Raw genomic sequence first — 19,594 nt, 5'->3', positions numbered from 1 at the left:
TAAACACCTTGCACTCCATAGGAGATACACTTTATTAAAAAAATAAAATGTGTAATTTCTTAATGTGTTCTCCCTCCCTCAGAGGTTACACAACAGCTTTAGTGAGATGCAACACTGGAAACTTGTTTTTGCCTGACATTTGTAGAATCATTTAAGTGTTGGACAAAGGAAACCCCAAAAGCTCAGGGGTCCATCTAAGGTAGGAGAGACTTGGGTGGGTTTCTTGTCTCTTGGAACAGAGTCAAATATGGGATTAAATAGCAGGACTTGCAAAGAGGGACTGGGGGAGTGAGTTACATGAGACTGAAATCTTTCTCTTTTGCTTTTAAATGAACAAACAGCCCCAGAACCTCTCTGGAGAAAGTAAACAGAAAACCAGCTGCATTTCTATTTGCATCTGTCTGCGCCAGGCCTGCCCTGAGCCACTGCACTGCTCTGTTACAGTAAATCACAGCCAGGAGTCAAAACCAGAGGAGCTGGCCAAAGGCACACCTGGGGAATTCCCTCCTGGAACGCTCCTGTAGCTGCAGGAGAGCAGCAAAGCCTCTTCTGTGCACTGCACGTGGCAGCGGTGAGCCCTGACCGAGAGGAGTCTGGAGAAAGCAGCAGAGGGACGGTGCAGAGTGCAGAGGTAACGTTTTAATGGGGTCAGATGCACTGACAGGGCGGGAGAGACCTCGGGCCCGGGCAGGCTGGAGCAGCACCGGACTGGAGCAATCCTGGGCCGGTGCAGTCCGGGGCCGGAGCAGCCCCGGGTGAGAGCAATCCCGGGCCGGAGCACACACAGGCCGCAGCAGTCCCGGGCCGGTGCAGTCCAGGGCCGGAGCACACACAGGCCGCAGCAGTCCGGGGCCGCTCGGGACTCTGCCGGCCGGGCCGTGTCAGGCCGCGGTGCCGGTGCCGGGCTCGGCCGAGCCGTCCGCAGGGGCAGCCTCCGGTTGCTGCTCGCGCTGTCGCCGCCGGCGCAGCCTCTCGGCGCCGGTCACCGTCATGGGGTGGAGCGGCAGGAACCCCGCCAGCCCTGCCCGGTGAGACGCGGTGAGAGCGGCACCGAGCGCGGCCCTCCCGCCCCCCATCCCTGCTCCCCCCAGGCCTACCCAGCAGCTTCTCGGCAGGCCGGGAGAGCTGCGCGCCGCAGCCCAGCCAGTAGCGCAGCCGCTCCAGGTTGAGCCCCGCCACCTTCTCGCCGTGCGCGTTGGGCAGCGGGTCCAGGCAGCCGAGCTGCTCCAGGTACTTCCCGTCGCGGGCGCGCCGGCTGTTGGCCGCCACGATGCGGAAGAACGGCCGGTTGGTGCAGCCCCCCAGCGCGAAGCGGATGACGACGTGGCCGCCGCGGCCCCTCAGGAGGCGGCTCCCTGCGGAGAGAGCGCGGGGCGGTCACGGCCGGGCCGGGCCGGGCCGAGCGGGGCCGCTCCGGGCCCGCCGCACTCACCGAGCTGCACCATGGCGGCGGCACGGCCTGCGCGCGGCGCGCAGAGATGACGTAAGGGGCAGAAGTAGCGCGGTGGCTGCCGGGAGTTGGAGTCCGAGCGGGATGACGTCATCGGGGCATCGCAACGTCACCGCGATGCTGCGGGGGAGCGGGGGGGCACGGGCTCCCCAAAAAGGGAGGGTACGGCCCCAAAATGCCTGAAAATTCACAGCGACGGTGTGCGTGTGTGTAAAATACTGAAACTGCAGAGTTTGTCATTGTTATACCTGTTGACAAAAAACTGCGCTTTATATAAAAATTGATTTTAAAATAATCCCCCGTATCTGCTGTATCATACACAAGATTTTAGAATATAAGAAATCCCGATCTACCTTAGCCAGTGCATCTCTATCCCATGCTTTTCCTTTTCCCTACCAAACTGCCCGAGTTTCTTCAGCAGAGGGAGCTCCAGCTTTACGTTTGCCCCGCCTCGCCTTTCCCGGGGATTGCCCAGAGGAGCTGGGAGCGAGTTCCTGCTTCTGGAGCCTTCCCTGGGCAGCAGAACCCACCCAGCTCTGCTGGGCACCTTTCCCTGGGCAGCAGAACCCATCCACCTTCCCCGGGCACCCCCAGCCCACCTGGGCAGCCCCATCCAGCTCGCAGGACGCTCCCGGTGCCGAGGCTCAGGATGTGCCCTGGCCTCACCCTGACCTGGCAGCAGCTGACAAAGGTGCCCTGGGGGGAGCTGAAGTCCTGAAGGATGAAGCTGCTGTCTGAGATGGAGAATTCCAGGGCTGCATGGCGATCTGCTCCCCCTGCAGACTGGGAGCAGGCGAGGGACAGGCAGGGGACGCTGCTGGAGGTGGCTCCAGGTTATTCCTGCTTTGCCAAGCCCCTTTTCTGACCATCAATCCCAGCACAAACTGGCACCTCCACACTTTGCACATCCCCTTCCCTCCATCCCCCTCCCGTTTTATGCTGCTCAGCTGCCTCGGCCCCACCTGCAGGACGATGTCAGCCCCTCTGTGGCTCCCGATGGTCCTGGTGTAGGATTCCAGCTGGAAACACCCTGAGCACTTTGGAAAGGCTCACCTTGCCCGGCCCCCTCACCTGCAAGGCTTGCACCAAGAAACCAACTTCTCCTTCAGGAACCTCCCACCCAACACAACCTGAGCCACAAGTGGTTCAACCAACTCAAGCACCAGAATTGCACAAAATGACCCCAAAAGCAGCCGTGTCCCAGCTGGCAGTGTGGCTGCAGTAGCCTTGGAAACCTTGGCCATGCTGCTGCCTGCCTGGCTGAGTTTTTCCTGTTTGCTTTGATCAGTTTAGGGTTTTTCCTCTTCTTTTTCCAAGTAACAATCCTGGCAGCACAACACAGCTCCCTGCTGGAGATGGGGATGCCCACGGAGCAGCATCTGCTGATGGATCACAAACCTTGGGAAGGGCCAACCATGCACGAGTACACAACACACACAGAGTGTACACAATGTAAAAAACACACACAAAATGGACAAAACACACACACAATGTACAAAACACACAGCAAACACAACATACAAAACATTTATTCAGACCAGCCTGCCTGCACAGGATGCTCAGCAGTGGTTTCAGCCCTGGCTCTGGCACACGCAGCTCCCAGCCCCCCAGTCACCCCCTTGCCTCGAATGGAGCACAAAACAGGGAAAGCAGCAGAGGCAAGAGATCCAGGAGGCCCCTTTCAGCTGCTTCCCACCAGCCAGCAGAGACCTTGGCAGGAGTCAGGGCTGGCTCAGGGCACCAGCCCAGCCCAGCTGGGAGCCAGGAAGAGCCCTGGTGCCTCTCTGGCAATGTGCTTCCCCTTCCTCAGAAAGAAAAGACACCCAAAAAAAGAAACGTTTCACTTTCCCACTTGGAAAATCCTTCTGCAACATCAGTTTGGTGGCTTGGAAAAGTCTTGCTGGAAGAGAGGGGGAGAGGAGATGAGAGGATGCACTGGGTGGTCTCATTTCAAACACCACAAGTGACACTTTTGGCATGTCCAGCCTTCATTTACTTCACAGCAGCAGAACTTGTGGTGTTCAGGTTTCTTTCCCCACAGTCTTTTGTAAAACCCAGTCCCAGGGAAAACGAGTCCCATCCTTGTGCCACAGCACGTCCTCCACGTGGCAGCTTCCAGGGAGCCCTGGCTGCTTCTGCCCCCACACACCAACCCCCTCTTGGCACGGTGGGTTTAAAAAAACCCTCAACCAAGCAGCATCACAGATTCCTCTTCTTTTTTTTTTTTAAGGCATTTGCTGGCCCACTGGCATTTTCTCCTGGATCTCCTCATACTTGGGCGGAGGGGTGAGGGGCTCTATGGTGATAGGGACGCTGCTGTTGCCCTGCGCCAGGTTTAGCCTGATGTCCTTCAGGTGCAGCTTCTCTGACTTGATCCTGCGCACCTTGAGGGGCTTGAGGCGCTTGCTGAGGCGGGAGCTGTGCCGGCTGGGCGGCCGCTCCGGGCCGGGCTCCGCGCCCGCCGCCCCCGGGGCCGCTCCGCCCTCCTCCAGCCCCGCCAGGGACTCGTAGGAGGGCAGGGACACGCTGAGCCTGTTGCTCCTGTCCGAGTCTCTGGGCTCGGAGTAGCCCGTGTTCATCACCTCCTCGTAGCTGGGCACGTAATATTGGGAGGAGACGTCTTCATCCTCTTCTTGGCTGGAGGGGAAAGAGTTAAGTCTGGGTAGCACAGCTACATTTGGGAAAGGGATGGGGAGGGAAGAATAAAACCACCCCACCCCACCAGAAATAGTTTTTGCCCTTCTCCATTATATTCCAGTTTCCTTTTGCTTGACAGAATAAATAGTGACCCCAGCCAAGTTCAGACAGATTTTATTTTCTTGTGACTTATGGCCATAGTTGATCATCACTTTCTCTGCCCACAGACCCTTCTCTGTTGCCCAGCAGTGATTTCTTCTCTCAAGAGAACATCAGTTTCTCTCCTCTCCTCCACTCACAAAAATCAGTCAAAATATGTTAGAAAAGGACATCAGCCCTCTGTCTTTGTTGATGTCTTATGGGTTGGGTACCTTGGGTTTTTCTGCAAAGAGATTCAACTCTGTGCCACCATCTAGGCACAGGTACCTGCACACAATATTTGCCATTTCTTTGGCATTCTGAACTTAACTTTCCAATTAAACATAAAAAATCAGTTTTCTCCAATTAAATATAAAAAATCAGTTTTCTCTGATGATCTCTCGTCAGACCCTGACCAGAGCCAGCAGAGCCATTGTCCCCTCCTGTCCCCCTGCACCCCACACTGTCTCAGTGCTCCCCTGCCTCTCTCTGCACAGGGAGCACTTCCCCCGTGCCTGTGTTTGTCCAGCCTGTGCCTGCTGTGGCAGCAGCCTTTGCTCTGCCCCACAAAACTCCCTGAGCAAACAGCTGAGCCCTGCAGACTTTCACCAGGTCTAAACTCCAAGGCCAGGCTCCAAGGCTCTTGGGCACCTTGGCTGCACCCAGCCAGGCAGAGCCAGCCCCTCTCCTGCGTTATGAGTTACGTCTGGGTAGCACAGCTTCATTTGGGAAGGGGATGGAGAGGGAAGAATAAAACCACCCCACCCCACCAGAAATAGTTTTTGCCCTTCTCCATTATATGCCATCTGGCCGCTCTCTGTGCCTCCTGCTCTCTGTGTCACCCAGGATCCTGCTCAGACTCCCTCAGCTCGCTCCTGTGTGCCAGCCCAGCCAGGAGTGGCACCTCTCCCAGCGCTGCCCTGGCCTCAGCTCTGCCTAGACCCCACCTCACACACCAACAGGGCTCACAGCTGCAGAAATGCAGCTGGGCTCATTCCTTTCCCATCTCCAGGACACACCAAAACCCCTAACTATGGTCTGTGCTTCCTTATTTCAGCACACGCTGCCTTCCTCCGATGTCGCTATGGGACACGAAAGAACACAAGCGCACACTGCTGCTCTCAAGGTGAAGAAACAAGGGAAGTTTATTTTCTGACTCTAACATTTATAGTTTTCTAAGAGTGACAGCGGTTGGAGGGTGACAGTGCCACCTCTCCAATGGCACTGGACAAACCAACAATCTATCAATTTTCTCTTCTTCTATAAAAGAATGCAAAACAATGAGTTATTTACAGAAAGTGTGTGAGAAAGTTCACTACAAGAATGTAAACATCAGAAGGCTTAGAAAATCTTAGAAAATCAGAGTGACACTCCAGATCCTCCTGAGTAACAACATCCCTTGGCTTCATTCCCACCCCCAATCCCTCTCCCTTTGTCCCCAAACCCCTCCTCACCTGTCCTCCTGCTGCGAGGGCTCCGCAGACACCTGGCGCTGCACGTGAGCAATGGAGAGCTCCTCGCTCTGCCTCTTCTTGTCGCGGACGTTGAGGCACAGGGAGAGCAGGAGCAGCAGCAGCCCGGCCCCCACCAGCACGTAGGCCACCGAGAAGGTTTTGCTCTTGAGGATGCCGCCGGAGCCACGGTCGGGTTTGCTGCTGTTGCTGCCGGGTTTGTCGGGGGGGCCGAAGCCGGGCACCAGGTTCCACACGGCCATGATGATGCCCAGCACCAGCATGCCCAGCCCGATGGCCGTCAGGGCGTAGTGGGAGCCGTTGGCCCGGGACTGGGCCATGGCTGCGGGGGGCTGTGCCCACGTCACTGTCACCGCATGGCTCGGGGCACGGGGGCTGCAGCCCTGCTGGCATGAGAGCTCTGGGGGCACAGGGGAAAAAACCAGGGTGTGACTCCATCACCACTCCATCACCAACAAACCTCATAGCAGAACTAACTATTGTAATTGCACTTTTCAACTGATCCGCCTTCACGATTATCCTAACAGGAGCCCCAATCCTACTCACCGCCTCATACACCCTATACATGCTCATAATAACACAACAAGGCACTCTCCCATCCCACATCACCTTGGTCCAAAACTCCTCCACACGAGAGTGGTGAGTGCATGGCACACAGCAAAGGCTCTGCAGCCACCTCACACCAGCTTATCCACCTGACACTGGAATCTCAAGCTGATCCTCCCTAGCATCATCCTAATCATTAAGAAGCTATGAGCCAGCATGTCACAGACATCTTTTATGAAAAATCCTTTCCTTAGGATTTTTCCTCCTGAGAAGCTGAGAGGCCTCAGGAACAAAATGTAAACAATGATTATCTGCTGCTGTGGAATGCAAAAGGTGGATATGTGATTGGCCCATGTTGGTTGTTTCTAATTAATGGCCAATTACAGTCAGCTGGCTCAGACTCTGTCCCAGACACAAGCCTTTGTTATTCATTCTTTCTTTTTCTATTCTTAGCCAGCCTTCTGATTAAATCCTTTCTTCTATTTCTTAGTATAGTTTTAATATAATATACATAATAAAATAATAAATCAAGCCTTCTGAAACATGGAGTCAGATCCTCATCTCTTCCCTCTTCCTTGGACCCCTGTGAACACGGTCACACCAGCATTAGCCTTTTAAGCTAAAGAAAGAGGGCTCTCCCCCTCCTTAATGGTGTGCCTCACCTAAACCCCAGCCCCTGATTTTTTATCATGCTTATTCACGACTCACCTTCTCCTTAATCATCCCACCTAAACTCCTGTCATTGGTATCAATAAACCCCCACCTAACAAACCACCCATCACCCCAAGCACCACTCCCTGAACCTGACCATCTCACAAATCTCAGTCATCTCTCCTCAAGCTGAGGAGTTCATGTCAGGATAGAGCAGGGTAGATCCTTCCTGGATCCTTCCTCATCCCCATCCTTCTCTACTTTCTCAGCTGTAATATCCACCAACCTTTGAAAGCAATCCAATCACTGATATTTGCTAAGGGCTTAGGTTGCCTGTCCTTAGGAGCGTAATAACTGACAGCTTCACAGCACCAAAAGAAGGCCATCAAAATCAATTTCAAGAGCTGTTGTCAACGCAAACCAACCTGGAAGTGCTCAGAAACACCCCTCTAGCTGAACAGCTTCTCCTCTCCCCCTGTTTTGGAGGGAGCAGGGCTCCTCACGGCACTGGCTGCCTGCCCTGGAACGCCTTCCTGCCCAGAGAACAGAAACCAAAACTGCCTCCCTCCCAGCCAGCTCAACCCCGAGGTTTCCCCTGGCTGCTGCTGGCAAGGGCTGCCGGGATGGTGAGCCCTTGGTAGGGCCCAGGCTCACTCCAGGCTGGCTCTCACCCTCCCTGGAGCAGCACACACTGGTGCTGAGTGCCCCAGCTGCATCCCTCAGGGATGTCGAGCAGAACACTCCCAACCAGCCAGGCCACGGCTGGGAACTCCTCCTCTGACTGTTCTCCAAGTCACCAGGACCAAATGCGCTCGATTTCCAAAAATAAACACACAGAGCCACATTTCCTGCCCGCTTGCCTCCCTGGCCTCTGGTCCAGTGACCCATGGGTGGGCAGCTTGCATCCTCACAGCAGAACTGCCCCATCTCCAGCCCAGTGAGCCGTGCAGGTTTATGGATGTGCCATGTCAGGGATCTCTCCTTCCCTCCCTGGCTTCTTTATGCCAGGCTGGGCTGGAGGTGGCTGTGGCCTGTGCTGTCAGTGGTGCTATATCCACACACCCCCTCACACCCTTCAGCTCAACCCTCCTGAGCTCAGAAGTTTCACATTTGCTTGTTTAGCTTGAGTGCATGCCCAGTTTGCAGGGTCAAGGGCCAGAATAAAACAGCACTCCCAGAAATCAGAGTGGCTGCAGCAGGAAAAGACACGCACGTGAGCCTGGAGAGGAGGAATCTGCAGAGAGGAGGAACTTCCCTGCCTGTGCCCCAGCACGGCCGGGGAGACTCCCAGAGGGGTGTCCCAGCCCCTCTGCACACAGCCCTGGCCCCACATGGCTCTGGGCAGGGTAAAGTCTTGTCTGCCGTGGGTTTCTGGGGTTCTGGGACACCCAGGAGCTGCTGATCCCAGCCCAGTGGGAGCTGCCAGAGGCAGGCAGGGACAAGCCCATCATTCCCTGCCATGCCAGCTCCAGCACAGGTTCCTGTTCTCTGTGCTCCTGGGGGAAGGAACCCACTGAGCCCAGCTTTAATTCCATCCTAGTGAGCAGCTGTTGAGGATGTGGAAAGCACTGCACCCAAAATGTCTTCACCTGCATCCCAAGAGCCATCCTCCCACCCAAGCGTTTCCAATCCTGCCACTGGTGGTACCAGCACTGCCCTCTGCCCTCCCACACAAAGGTTTTGCTCTCTGCTTGAGCCCTGTGGAGTTTTCCCCTCACCTGATGATCCAGCTGAGCTCCCATCCTTGCCACAAACACATCAGCCAGCCAAGACTTCACTTGAGAACAGCTGTGATGGCCTCGGGGCAGGAAAATCGCACTGCACCCACGGTGGGCACAGAACACACATGGCTGGTCACATCCACCCATGGCATCTAAATCTCTGTGCCTGCTCACCGCCTCTGTGCCTCCCCTCAGGCACCTCAGTCCTGGAACTGGGCAGGATTTCAGCTCCTACGTCACCCCTGTGCCTGGAAGTTTTTTACAGATCCATTGCAGTGCTACCCATCAGCCCAGCAATCAGATTAAAGCAGGAGACTTGCTATTCCAGTCTATGTCTCCATTGAATTAGCTGCTCTCCTGGCTTCCCAGAGCTGTTCCTATCGCTGCTCCAACAGTGCCCTGACGTCAGTATCCTGGGAAGGGAGCTGCTGCTGGCTCTGCCTCAGCTCCAGCACTGTCTGGAACCTCATCCCAGCACCACAGAATGGTTTGGGTTGGAGGGACCTTAAAGATCATCTCATCCTCTCTGCCATGGGCAGGGACAGCTTCCACTATCCCAGGTTGCTCCAAGCTCCATCCAACCTGGCCTTGAATACTCCTATGGATGGGGCAGCCACAGCTTCTCTGGGCACCCTGTGCCAGAGCCTCACCACCCTCACAGGGAAGAATTTCTTCCTAAATATCCAGTCCAAACTATCCTTCTTTGACTTTAAAATTACCTTCCCTTGTCCTTTCACAGCAGGCCCTGTAAAAAGTTTGTCCCCCCATCAGGCTGGTGAGCAATGCCCGAGTTTTTCAGCCCCTAGAGCCCCCTTCCCTTTTCCTTGCAAACCAGACCCTGTCCATCCCATTCCCTGCTCGTGCCCTGCCCTGGCAATGATTTACACCAGGATCTCCAAACCATTAAACTCCTCCAGCACCAGCCCGGGGGCATGCACACCTCCTCCGGCCTTCCCGCACCTCTGCCCTGCTCCTGCAGCTGCCGAGCCCTTCCGGGATGCTCTTGCAACATCTTCAAGTGTTAATTGGGCACGGGAAGGTTCGGGATAAGCCCGTTCTCAGCACCACATGCCCCGAAGGCTTTGGCACGGCTGCCAGGTGGAGCAGCAGCAGGAACAGTTTTCCCTCCATGGGACCCAGACCCCCCGACAGGGTCAGCCCGGATCGTGTTCCCCATCCCGGCGCCCCGGGAGGAGCTGTGGCCCTGCTGGTGACTCACGAGGAAGCCCGACACCCCCTGCTGCCCTCACAGCGCCCACGCTCCTCTGCCCTCCACAACCTTTGGATTTTTCCCTGCCATGACATCACCTTCCCGCTCACGCTCCAGCAGCAGCACCTTTGTCACAGGATCACGGGAGGTGAGGCTGCAGTCCAGGGAACAGGTCGAACCCCCACGCAGTCACCAGACATGGGATGAGCTCCAGGGCTTCCTCACTCCCCGGAGTGACACAGCCCCTCAGAGCTGCCTCCAAAACCCAGCCTGTGACTCCATCACCAGTCACACAGCTAATGTTCTGGAAAATTCTGGGGAAAATAAACCCGTTCCCCAACCATCTGAAGATTCCAGTCTCCTCTCTGTTAGATTACAAGGCTCTACCTTCATCTTCATGCTTCCACCCAGAGAACCTGCTCATTAACCTCCTTCCCTGCTAATTGCTGGCCAGGCACATCTCCAGGAGCTTGTTCCTGCAATGGCCACAGCCTGGTGTGTTACACAGGCGTTCAACCCACCAGGAACACAAAACTCCATGTGGGGCTCTAAAAAGCAACAGGTCAGGACTTGGGAGGTTATTTTCACAGAGTCTCAGCATGTTTGGGTTTGGAAGGGATCTTAAAGACCATCTACTTCCAGCTCCCTGCCATGGTTTCTCTCTTTTTGTCCCTTCTTGCTGCCCCTGTTAGCCCTGCCCAGGAACAGGGATGTTGCTGGCCAGCTGCAGCCCAGGGGATGCAGGGAATAGCCAGAGAAATCCAGCTGAGTCACAAAAAGAAGCACTGCTGCTGATTTAGGCAATTTCTGATCTTTTGGACAAATCCCAACCCATTTTAGAGCATCTCACGAGGGAATAGGAATCTGCAGGGACAGCCCCACACAGACTATCAGGGCTTTTCCACATTTTGCTTACACTTCCTGTCTAGAGCACAAAAGAACACATCCACATCTCCATTGCCCACAGCATTCCCTACAGACACTTAAGAGTTATTTTACCCTCTTTCTTAAATTTAATTTTTAACAACCCCTCCCCAGTACCTTGTAGGCAGCACTGGGGGAGCAGTGATGTTTTCCTCAAACCTTGCCCAAGGCTCTCCTGCTCCAGAGGGAGCCCAGGGCCCCCAGCTCTGCCACTTCCTGCAAAACAAGGGCAAAGCCCATTCCCAGGCTCAGATTGCTGCAATCCACCCTGCTGGCCGTGGCCTCCACAGCAGAACAACAGTGACCCACAAAACACCCCATTTCCACAAAGCTGTGCCTGACCATTCCCAAGCCATGTGCACCTGCCTCTGCTGCGTCCCTGGGAATTGTGGGCACAGCCGCCAAGGGTTTCTGAAGTGGCCCAGATCACACAGGGCACGGTAGCCAAACTGCAGAGCTGCAATCAGGACTGTGCAGCAGCCACCACCTTGGCCTTTGTCACTGAGATACAAGAAACTGCCTCCCAGACTGCTTCTCCCCATAATTCCATTATATCCACCCAAGCAGTGCCTGCTGCAGTGGCAATGGACAGGGAGTCCTTTTACATTTGTGTTTGAGGACATTGCCATTTGTTCCTGGGGACAATGCTGCCGTGGCCACCCAGGCCACGCTGGCACTGCTCTGGGCAGGTCAGTGAGCCCTGGCTGTGTCCTGGTTGCTGTGTAAACACTGTTCTGGGGCTTTTCCTGCTCCAGCCTCTGTGACTGGCACTGGGACCAACTGCCACACTAATGCTCCCAGGCCCAGCTCTGCTAAACCAGGCAGGGGGCTTGGGGTGATGCCTAAGGATTTTAGCTTTTAATATTTTTCATATATTTAATATAAAATATATTTAATATTTTTCACATATTTCTACCATTTGTAGCTTTGTAGATTGTTAATGCATGGCTGTAACTCCCAGTACTTTTCCTATCTTTCCTCTCTACATTTAGGAACAATAAGCTAACCTTAGATACACTTTCCCAAAATACTGTTTAGTCTTATTCCAAGAAGAGAATCAACTACAAGGATGTCCTGTTTTCCAAACAGAATCTGGACCAGACAAAACAAAAGTAGAGCAAAAAAAAAAGCCTCTGGACTGCTTCAAGTGTGGCAGGACCCTGGAATCACTACCTAATCAACTAACCTTTTAATTGGAGAGTATATGATAGGTATACTAATCAAGTAACCTTATAAAAATTGTACAATTACTATACCATGTGTGATTTTTGCCATATTGTGTACCTGAAAGCTTTCAAGTAAAGCTTTGCTTTTGCATCCACTCTAATGTTGTTGGGAAGATCTGTTCTATTTTCCAGGCAACAGTGATGCTCACCTCTCTCCAGGAGCTGAATTCCTTGTGCACCTAGGCCTGGGAAAGCACGCCTGCCAGGGAAAATCCCAGCACTTCGATTCTTTCTCTTCCTGCTTTCCTTTGGACACCACTTTGCACCTCAGAGTTTGGAATTTTTTTTTTTTTTTAATCCTAATCTGCTGTTTCAGCTGAGATAAAGCCATTCCTCCACAGCCTCCCCCTGGTTTTTGTTCTGGGACCTCTCCCCAGGTAACACCCAGACAAACACACCCTCCTCCAGAGCCTTCCAGCACAGGGAGACATTATCCACCTGCCCTTCTGATGTCCTCCAAAGGGGAACCCAGCATTCCTGCTTCCTCCCAGCCCTTCTGGAGTGCTTTAAGCACCTCTGGAGCCCCTGGGTGATCATCTCCCCTTCCTGCAAGCCACTAACCTGGCACTTCTCACTGGCTGCCATCAGCCTCACCAGCACCTCCTTCCTCATCCTCTGCCTGGATTTCCAGCAATGTGTTTTGCCCCAACACAGCATCACCTCTTCTCATGCTTTTCCAACCAAAGAAAACCCACTGTGGCCAGCCAAACAGCCCCCAGGGCAGGAAGGGAGTGAGTGGTGATGCTGGAGGGCACAGAGCCAGCCTGGGGACAGGGAGCAGCCAAGCGACACGGAGCAGCCAGGCTCAGAGCAGCCGTGTTCCGCAAGGTGGGCACAGGTATTTTGACATGGATGGAGGTTTGCTGGGGATTATATTGCTCCAAGCCACCTGCACTGCTCACACAGGATATTTAGCAAAAGCCCTGACATGAGTTTCTGCCCGTGAAATACACTGGGAATGAGAAAAGCATGGAGCAGCACGGGGAGGCAGACACATAGCTGGGCTGCTGGAGGGATCCCTCCTCCCCGGCTCCAGGCAGGAGGGCAGGCAGACAGCCCTGCCCAGCCCCGGCCCTCTGGCATCTCCTACAGCACCGCCACGGCGCCAGGCACCGGCACTCAGCTCTCTCCAGGGCACCGGTGGCCAAACATTCCTCCTTCCCCAGCCACTTCCCTTCCCAAGGGCTTTCCAAGCCATGTAATTACACAGCGAAAATCAAAGGTGTTTCACATACTTCCGAGTCACCCGAGTCCAGGGCTGGGCTCACCAGCCCCACACCCACATGTTCTTCGCTGACACCTGGGAGGTTTTCCCTTTCTGGCTCTCATGCCAGGACATCCAGGGCTGTGGACAGTTGCAGGATGCTTGGGTTTGTTGTAGAGGGATGTGTTGTGCCAGCATCCCATCTGGCAGTGGCCTAGGTCTGCTCCAGAGAGGCTTTAAGGAGCAGGAAAGCCAGGACCACACCTCCAGGTGCAGCTTCAGCTCACCACGCTCTGTCCACCACACAGAGCCAAGGGTGACCCATCTCACACGGGACAAGCTCATGCAGCAGCTGGTTTCTGCTCACACATCCACACTTCCCAACAACCCCAGCTATGCTGTGCTCAGCGACGCACATCCCCACCAAAAATCCAAAATCAGCGTACAACCACTCTGGACACGCTTGGGAGACATCGTGGGTTTGCCGAGCCCCTCAAAGCTCCAGACCGTTCCTCCATGGGCGGCAATGGCACCATAGGAAGGGCCGAGCCCCGGCGCTGGGCTCACGGACCGCCCGGCCCCCACCCGGCCTGAGGGAATGTCCTTCTCCTGGGCTTTGTTTGCTCTCCCGACAGCCTGGCTCGCACAGCGCTCCTGCACCTTCCCGGGCACGGCCACCGCGGGCTCGGGATCCGTGTGCCGCTCCTGTGGGCACGGCAGCGGCCCGGGTTCGGCGGGGGGGATGCCCTGGCGCCCTCCTTGCTGCAGATCCTCCGTCAGAGCGCCAGCTGATGGCTCCCCAAACCACAGCCACTCTTCCCCCGCTCTCAGCACGGCCAGCCCGGTGCCTGTCAGGGCTGACGAGGCGCCCCAAGCCCAAGTGTCCCCAAGGGGTGTCCCCAAGGCCCCGCCGCTCCCCACACACCGCCGCTCCCACTCCCTCACGCTCCTACTCACTCCCTCACGCGCGTCCCCGCTCTGGGACTGTTTGCTCCTGCTTTGAGGGGTGTTTGCTGCTGCTTTGAGGGGTCTTTGCTCCTGCTTTGAGGGGTGTTTGCTGCTGCTTTGAGGGGTGTTTGCTCCCGCTTTGAGGGGTGTTCCTGCTTTGAGGGGTGTTCCTGCTTTGAGGAGTGTTTGCTGCTGCTTTGAGGGGTGTTCCTGCTTTGAGGGGTGTTTGCTGCTGCTTTGAGGGGTCTTTGCTCCTGCTTTGAGGGGTGTTTGCTCCTGCTTTGAGGGGTGTTCCTGCTTTGAGGAGTGTTTGCTGCTGCTTTGAGGGGTGTTTGCTCCCGCTTTGAGGGGTGCTCCCCCCTCTCTGCAGGTGTTTTCCCGAGCTCTGGAAGTGATTCCAGCTCAGCCCGAGCCGGACTCGGCTCCGACTCCCCTCCGGTCCCGTTCGCGATCCCGTTCCCGGTCCGGTTTCCGGCGGGACTGAGCCCAGCCCGCTCCCGCTCCCGTTCCCAGAGCTCCGAGGGGTCCCAGAACAGAGGGTCCCGTCCCCTCCCGGCTCCCCCGACCCCACGTACCTCCGGCAGCGGCTGCGGTGGGTCCGGCGGGGCCGCTCCGCCCTCCCCGGCCCGGCCTCCGGGGCGGCGCTTCCCGGGACCGGCCCCGCCGCTCCCGCCCCGGGCACCGGGCTCCGTTCCGGGAAACCGCGGAGGGGCGGAACTGAGACTTCCAAAAACAATAGGGAGACCCCCAGAAGCAGGCGTGGGTCACACTGGGGATGCCGATCGCGTCACCCCCTCGGAGCTCTTGCAGCCCCTGCTCGATGCATCACAGCCCCGCATCGTTGCTTTCAAAGGATCCCGGAATGGTTTGGGTTGGAAAGGATCTTAAAGCACATCCCTGCCATGTCCAGGGACACCTTCCACTATCCCAGGTTGTTCCACGCCTCATCCAACCTGGCCTTGGACACTTTAGGGATGGGGCAGCCACAGCTGCTCTGGGTAACGTGAGCTAGGGCCTCACCATCCTCCCATGGAAAAATCTATTCCCAACACCTAATGAAACTTTTAGTTCTTATTCTACAGTTTAAAATCCATCTTTCGATGGACCTGCTTTGTAAAACTCTTGTAGCACTGAGCAGAGCTGTCACCCAATCAGTCCCAAGCTTTGTGTGCAGAAGCCCCATTTTGATGAACTCCACTCAGGCTCATTACTGCATTCAACAGAGCAGAGCCAAGCTTGCACTCACAGGAAAAGCTCTTTTTATCAGACTGCTGCCCTCTATAAACATTCCCAGTTAACTACTCGTGTGCTGGGAAGAGCAGTTTCAGGCACAGCCCTCCCCATGGCTCCTGGCCACACGCCTTGGCCTCATAGCCAGACATTCCCATGGTTTCCAGACTGAGCCACAGGGAGCAGAGCTGGGCTCTGGCAAACCTCAGTGCAACTAACGCCGTGTCCAGTGTCACCTCTCCTTGGCTGCCATCCCAGCAGCAATGAGGATGTGTTTTTCCAGGCTCTTCTCACACCCAGCTGTAATAATAAACACCACCAAGGACTCAAATCCTGTTAGAGATGATACTCAGGGTGGGTTTTTTCCTGATCCAAGCAAAAAAAACTGCATCACTATGCTGCTGGACCAGCCACTGCAGTTTTTCCTGTCCCTTAAGCCCTGTGAGACCTTGTGGAGGCAAAAGCCACCGTGAACCAAATGAAACTTGTCACATCACCTGGCGTGACTCAGCTCCACAGCCCTGCCTTGGGGCCACTGGTGTTCAGGATGCTTGGGAAAGCCCCGCTGCTTCCCTACATCTCTCCCTACCAGCACAATCCCACATGGAGCTGATGGTATTTTCCACTGACTCACCTGCCCGTGATACCTGCCCCCTCTAATCAAAGGGCAATTCCGAGAGCTGTGCCATAAAAAGAAATAATTATTAAACATAACTGCATTTTTTTGGATGGATTGTTTTGCATTTTTCCACTTGGCCCCTGGCTCAGGCAAATTCGCCCCACATGAGGTGGATTTCCCCCTCTCCTTCTCCACCTTCCTGTGTCAAACACAAACCTGAGATCGCAAGCAGCTCTGGCGGTCAGGAGACATAACAGGGAATTGTTTTCTCTGTAGGAAAGGGGGGGAACATGGACTTCACACAGTGACTGTCACCAATCCGGCGCAGGGAGAGCTCCTGCCCGAGCCAGGTCACCCCCCTGCAGAGGCCCTGGGGACTGTGAGCACAGAGGGGACATTCATAACCTGGCTCATCGGGTTCCCACTCCACAAAGCTGAATATTGGCCAGGAATGGGCTTTTCAGTGGCACTGGAGCAGGAGCAAGGAAGGGGGGCTTGCCTTCACCCCTTGGATGGCTGCTAAAGCACCTGCCTCTCCCTGACACGCATTCTCTGTGGGATAATGTATTCACATCCATCCCTTGGGCTCCTTTCCCTTTCCAGCTCTGCAGCCATCCCAGTGTGGGGGTTTATCTCTGGCAGCTCAAATCTTCCCCCTGCAAAAACTCCCTGCCCAGTCCCAGGCTGGGACTTTTCCAGGGTGATTATCCAGCCAGGTATGCAGGGTACAGAGCACAGGAATGCCAAGGTGGAAACTGGAGCCCCACCAGAGCCACCAGCAGGCAACAAAAAGGGCCTTTCAGAGGAGCATCTGATGCCCTGCTACGTGCAGAGGTGCCAGGAGCTCACATTATCCTGCCTTAGAAATTGCTCAGTGGCAAATTTCCCTGCTTTTTCCTGCTCAAAGGTGCTCAACATGTATGTTAAAGTCAACAGTGGAAGTCCTGAATTCCTCCAAAACTTCCCAACAGTGAGGCAAAAGCACTGCTCCAACTGACCCCTGGATACCCATGGCTGGATGGCTTGTCCTGAAAGGGATAAAGCCCATCCCTGGGAGTCAGGTCAGTAGAGCCACCAAACTGCACATTTATATTATACTGTAATATTATTATCTTGTAAAGCCCATCCCCGGGAGTCAGGTCAGTAGAGCCACCAAAATGCACAATCACATACTGTAATATTATTATATTATAAAGCCATGGAATGATAGGACAAGGTGATATGGGATCAAACTGGCAGAGTGCAGATCTAGATTAGATATGAGGAAGAAATTTTTCCTTGTGAGGGTGGGGAAGCCCTGGCACAGGGTGCTCAGAGAACCTGTGGCTGCTTCATCCCTAGAAGTGTCCAAGGCTGGGCTGGATGAGGTTTAGAGCAAACTGGGATAGTGGGAGGTGTCCCTGGTGGGATGAAATTTTCTCTAAGGTCTCTTCTGATTCAAACTATTCTGTGATTTGATGAATAATAGAGTTAACAACTTCATCACAGATAAATGTTTGCCCTTTCCATTAGCCCTTTCCCTCCCTTTACCAAGCTTCTTCACATCCCCACAGTTTTCTTTGTTTAAACTCTGTATTTATCCTAATGTGTGAAGGGCTGTAGAGCATGGGATATTCCTTCTTCAGTGGAAGTCATGTGGCCAGACCAATTCAGATGACATGATTTTAAATAGCATTATAATATTTTAGAAAGATGCCATATTGCAAATTCCACATGAAACAGTATATACTTGGCATGTTGTAAATCCATTTAAATGTATTACTGACATATATGAGATGTCACAGCTGTCACAATGTTAACAGCTAATAAATGCCAGAAATATAATATACATCTATATCTATTCATCATATAAATATGATGTATAAATAAATAGATATATATGATATAGATATAAATAAATAATAATATGATTAGATATAAATAAATATATATAAATAGATATATAAAAATATAGATAAATATATCTATACATCATAAAAATATGATGTATAATGGAACATGGCAGGGCCCCAGCTTTGCCCCCAGGATGAAAGCCCATCCCAGCCTGCTCCATGATGGGTTTCCTCAGATCCCATCCCAGCCCACACACACTGCTCCATACTTTTCTCTCTCTTCCTCATGCTTTAGTTCCTGCACCCCAATTTAGAGTCCCTGCCGGGCTGCAGGCTGGGAACCTGCCATGCAAGTGGGGAAAAAGAGGAAAAGCAGCTGCTTGGGAGGCATTTCCACACGTTCCCGGTGGGAGGGTGTGACCTGCCAGCCCCTCCTGGCGGGGTGAGGATCCGGTGTCCCCGGGGCTGCCGGGACCTGGCGGTGCCGGTCCAACCGGTCCAACCACCGTGCCAGGTCAGCGGCTGCTGCTTCGAGCACTCGCACGTCTGCAGCTGGAAAACTGTGTAAATAAAGGCACTGTGTTCACTGTAATAATAGTAAATAACCTGCTGCTTCCTCCTGGAGCTGCTCCAGGGCTGCTGCATCCCAGTGGTGAAGCTCTGGCTTGGGCAGGACTTGGGAATAGGAGAGCCAGGGATTGAGGAGGACATAGCTGGAAAAGAAGGGCTACAGTGGTGTTGTGTACCTGGTTATTTAAAAGCTGAGCAGAGATTAATGTAGCTGTTCAAAATTTAGAGCAGGTTGTGAATGAGAGCTGTTGTCCAAAACCAGGAAAATGCTGGAGGATCAATCACCAGCAGTGATAAAACTCCAAGGAAACCTTACCTGGATAGGAGGCCTTGTTGCAGCTCCAGTGTCCTGGTTGGATGGAGTGGAGCCACTCGTGCTCTGCTGATGCTCATGGCTGTGTCAGGTTGGGGCAGTGGGAAGGTGAGACAGGGGCTGATGTGGGGACAGCTGCAGGGAGGGTGGCAGAGCAGGATGTCCCAAAAGAGGTCTGCAGTGAGGGACACCATCAGGCATGGCTGCATCCCCTGGGCTGCGCAGGTGAGGGCTCAACCACACTTCCAGTGCTGGCTGTGTAACAGCAACACCAGGGGAAAACTCCTCCAGGGAAAACACTGAAAACAGGTGAATTAATGACAGGCACATTCCCAATTTTTTAGCAGTTCTGAGCAATAAACCAGCAGCCTCAGCAGCAGTCCTTGACATCAGCTTTTGGGGAGATCACCGTCACCCACACTCTGTGACCCACCCCATGCCAAACCTCACCAACCTCCTGATGTTGATTCAGCTGTTTGGGGTACATCAGTTTAGCTCTTTATCACCAAAAATCCAGCCTGGGGAGATCACCAACTAAAGCTATGGGGTGAGTCAGTGTAGAGGCAGGAAATGTCCCAGACTCAACCCTGTTTCCCTGCTGTGACCTCTCAACCCCATTCCTGATCCACAGGTTACCAGGGCAAGGCTGTGACACAGCAGGTAAATGTGTAATGTCACCCAGAGATGATGCCAGCACTGGCACAGCTGGGTTTCACACCAGGAGGTGCTGGGGACAGCACCCTCTGTGGGGTACCCCACCTTCCACACAACACCCCCTGCCCCCACGTGGTGTTGGAATATTTGCCTTTCTCAGTCTAAAGTCCTCGCCAGAGAAAAGGCTCTGGTGAGCACAAGAGGCTGCACAACAACGCGGGCGGTGCAAAGTGCACCGAGGAGGGCGGT

The 19,594-nt window shown here is 54.3% G+C and overlaps 2 protein-coding genes across 2 annotated transcripts; both read right to left on the bottom strand.

Moving 5' to 3' along the window:
• Positions 1-619: 619 nt before the first annotated feature.
• On the bottom strand, positions 620-1,488 carry MRPS16 (mitochondrial ribosomal protein S16). Its single transcript, XM_030963833.1, has 3 exons — positions 1,433-1,488; positions 1,098-1,355; positions 620-1,021 (listed from the first exon to the last, which is right to left on the bottom strand). The coding sequence occupies exons 1-3, from the start codon at positions 1,443-1,445 to the stop codon at positions 882-884; spliced, it is 411 nt and encodes a 136-aa protein (XP_030819693.1). The 5' UTR covers positions 1,446-1,488; the 3' UTR covers positions 620-881.
• A 1,503-nt stretch (positions 1,489-2,991) lies between these two features.
• TMEM51 (transmembrane protein 51) lies at positions 2,992-18,519 on the bottom strand. Its single transcript, XM_030964046.1, has 4 exons — positions 18,151-18,519; positions 14,703-14,850; positions 5,680-6,097; positions 2,992-4,087 (listed from the first exon to the last, which is right to left on the bottom strand). The coding sequence occupies exons 1-4, from the start codon at positions 18,517-18,519 to the stop codon at positions 3,676-3,678; spliced, it is 1,347 nt and encodes a 448-aa protein (XP_030819906.1). The 3' UTR covers positions 2,992-3,675.
• Between the last annotated feature and the right edge of the window lie 1,075 nt (positions 18,520-19,594).

The sequence above is a fragment of the Camarhynchus parvulus genome, chromosome 21, assembly GCF_901933205.1.
Source record: "Camarhynchus parvulus chromosome 21, STF_HiC, whole genome shotgun sequence".
NCBI classification, from domain to species: domain Eukaryota; kingdom Metazoa; phylum Chordata; class Aves; order Passeriformes; family Thraupidae; genus Camarhynchus; species Camarhynchus parvulus.
Note: the sequence above shows the minus strand (reverse complement) of the source record. Positions and strands in the feature narration are given on the sequence as shown.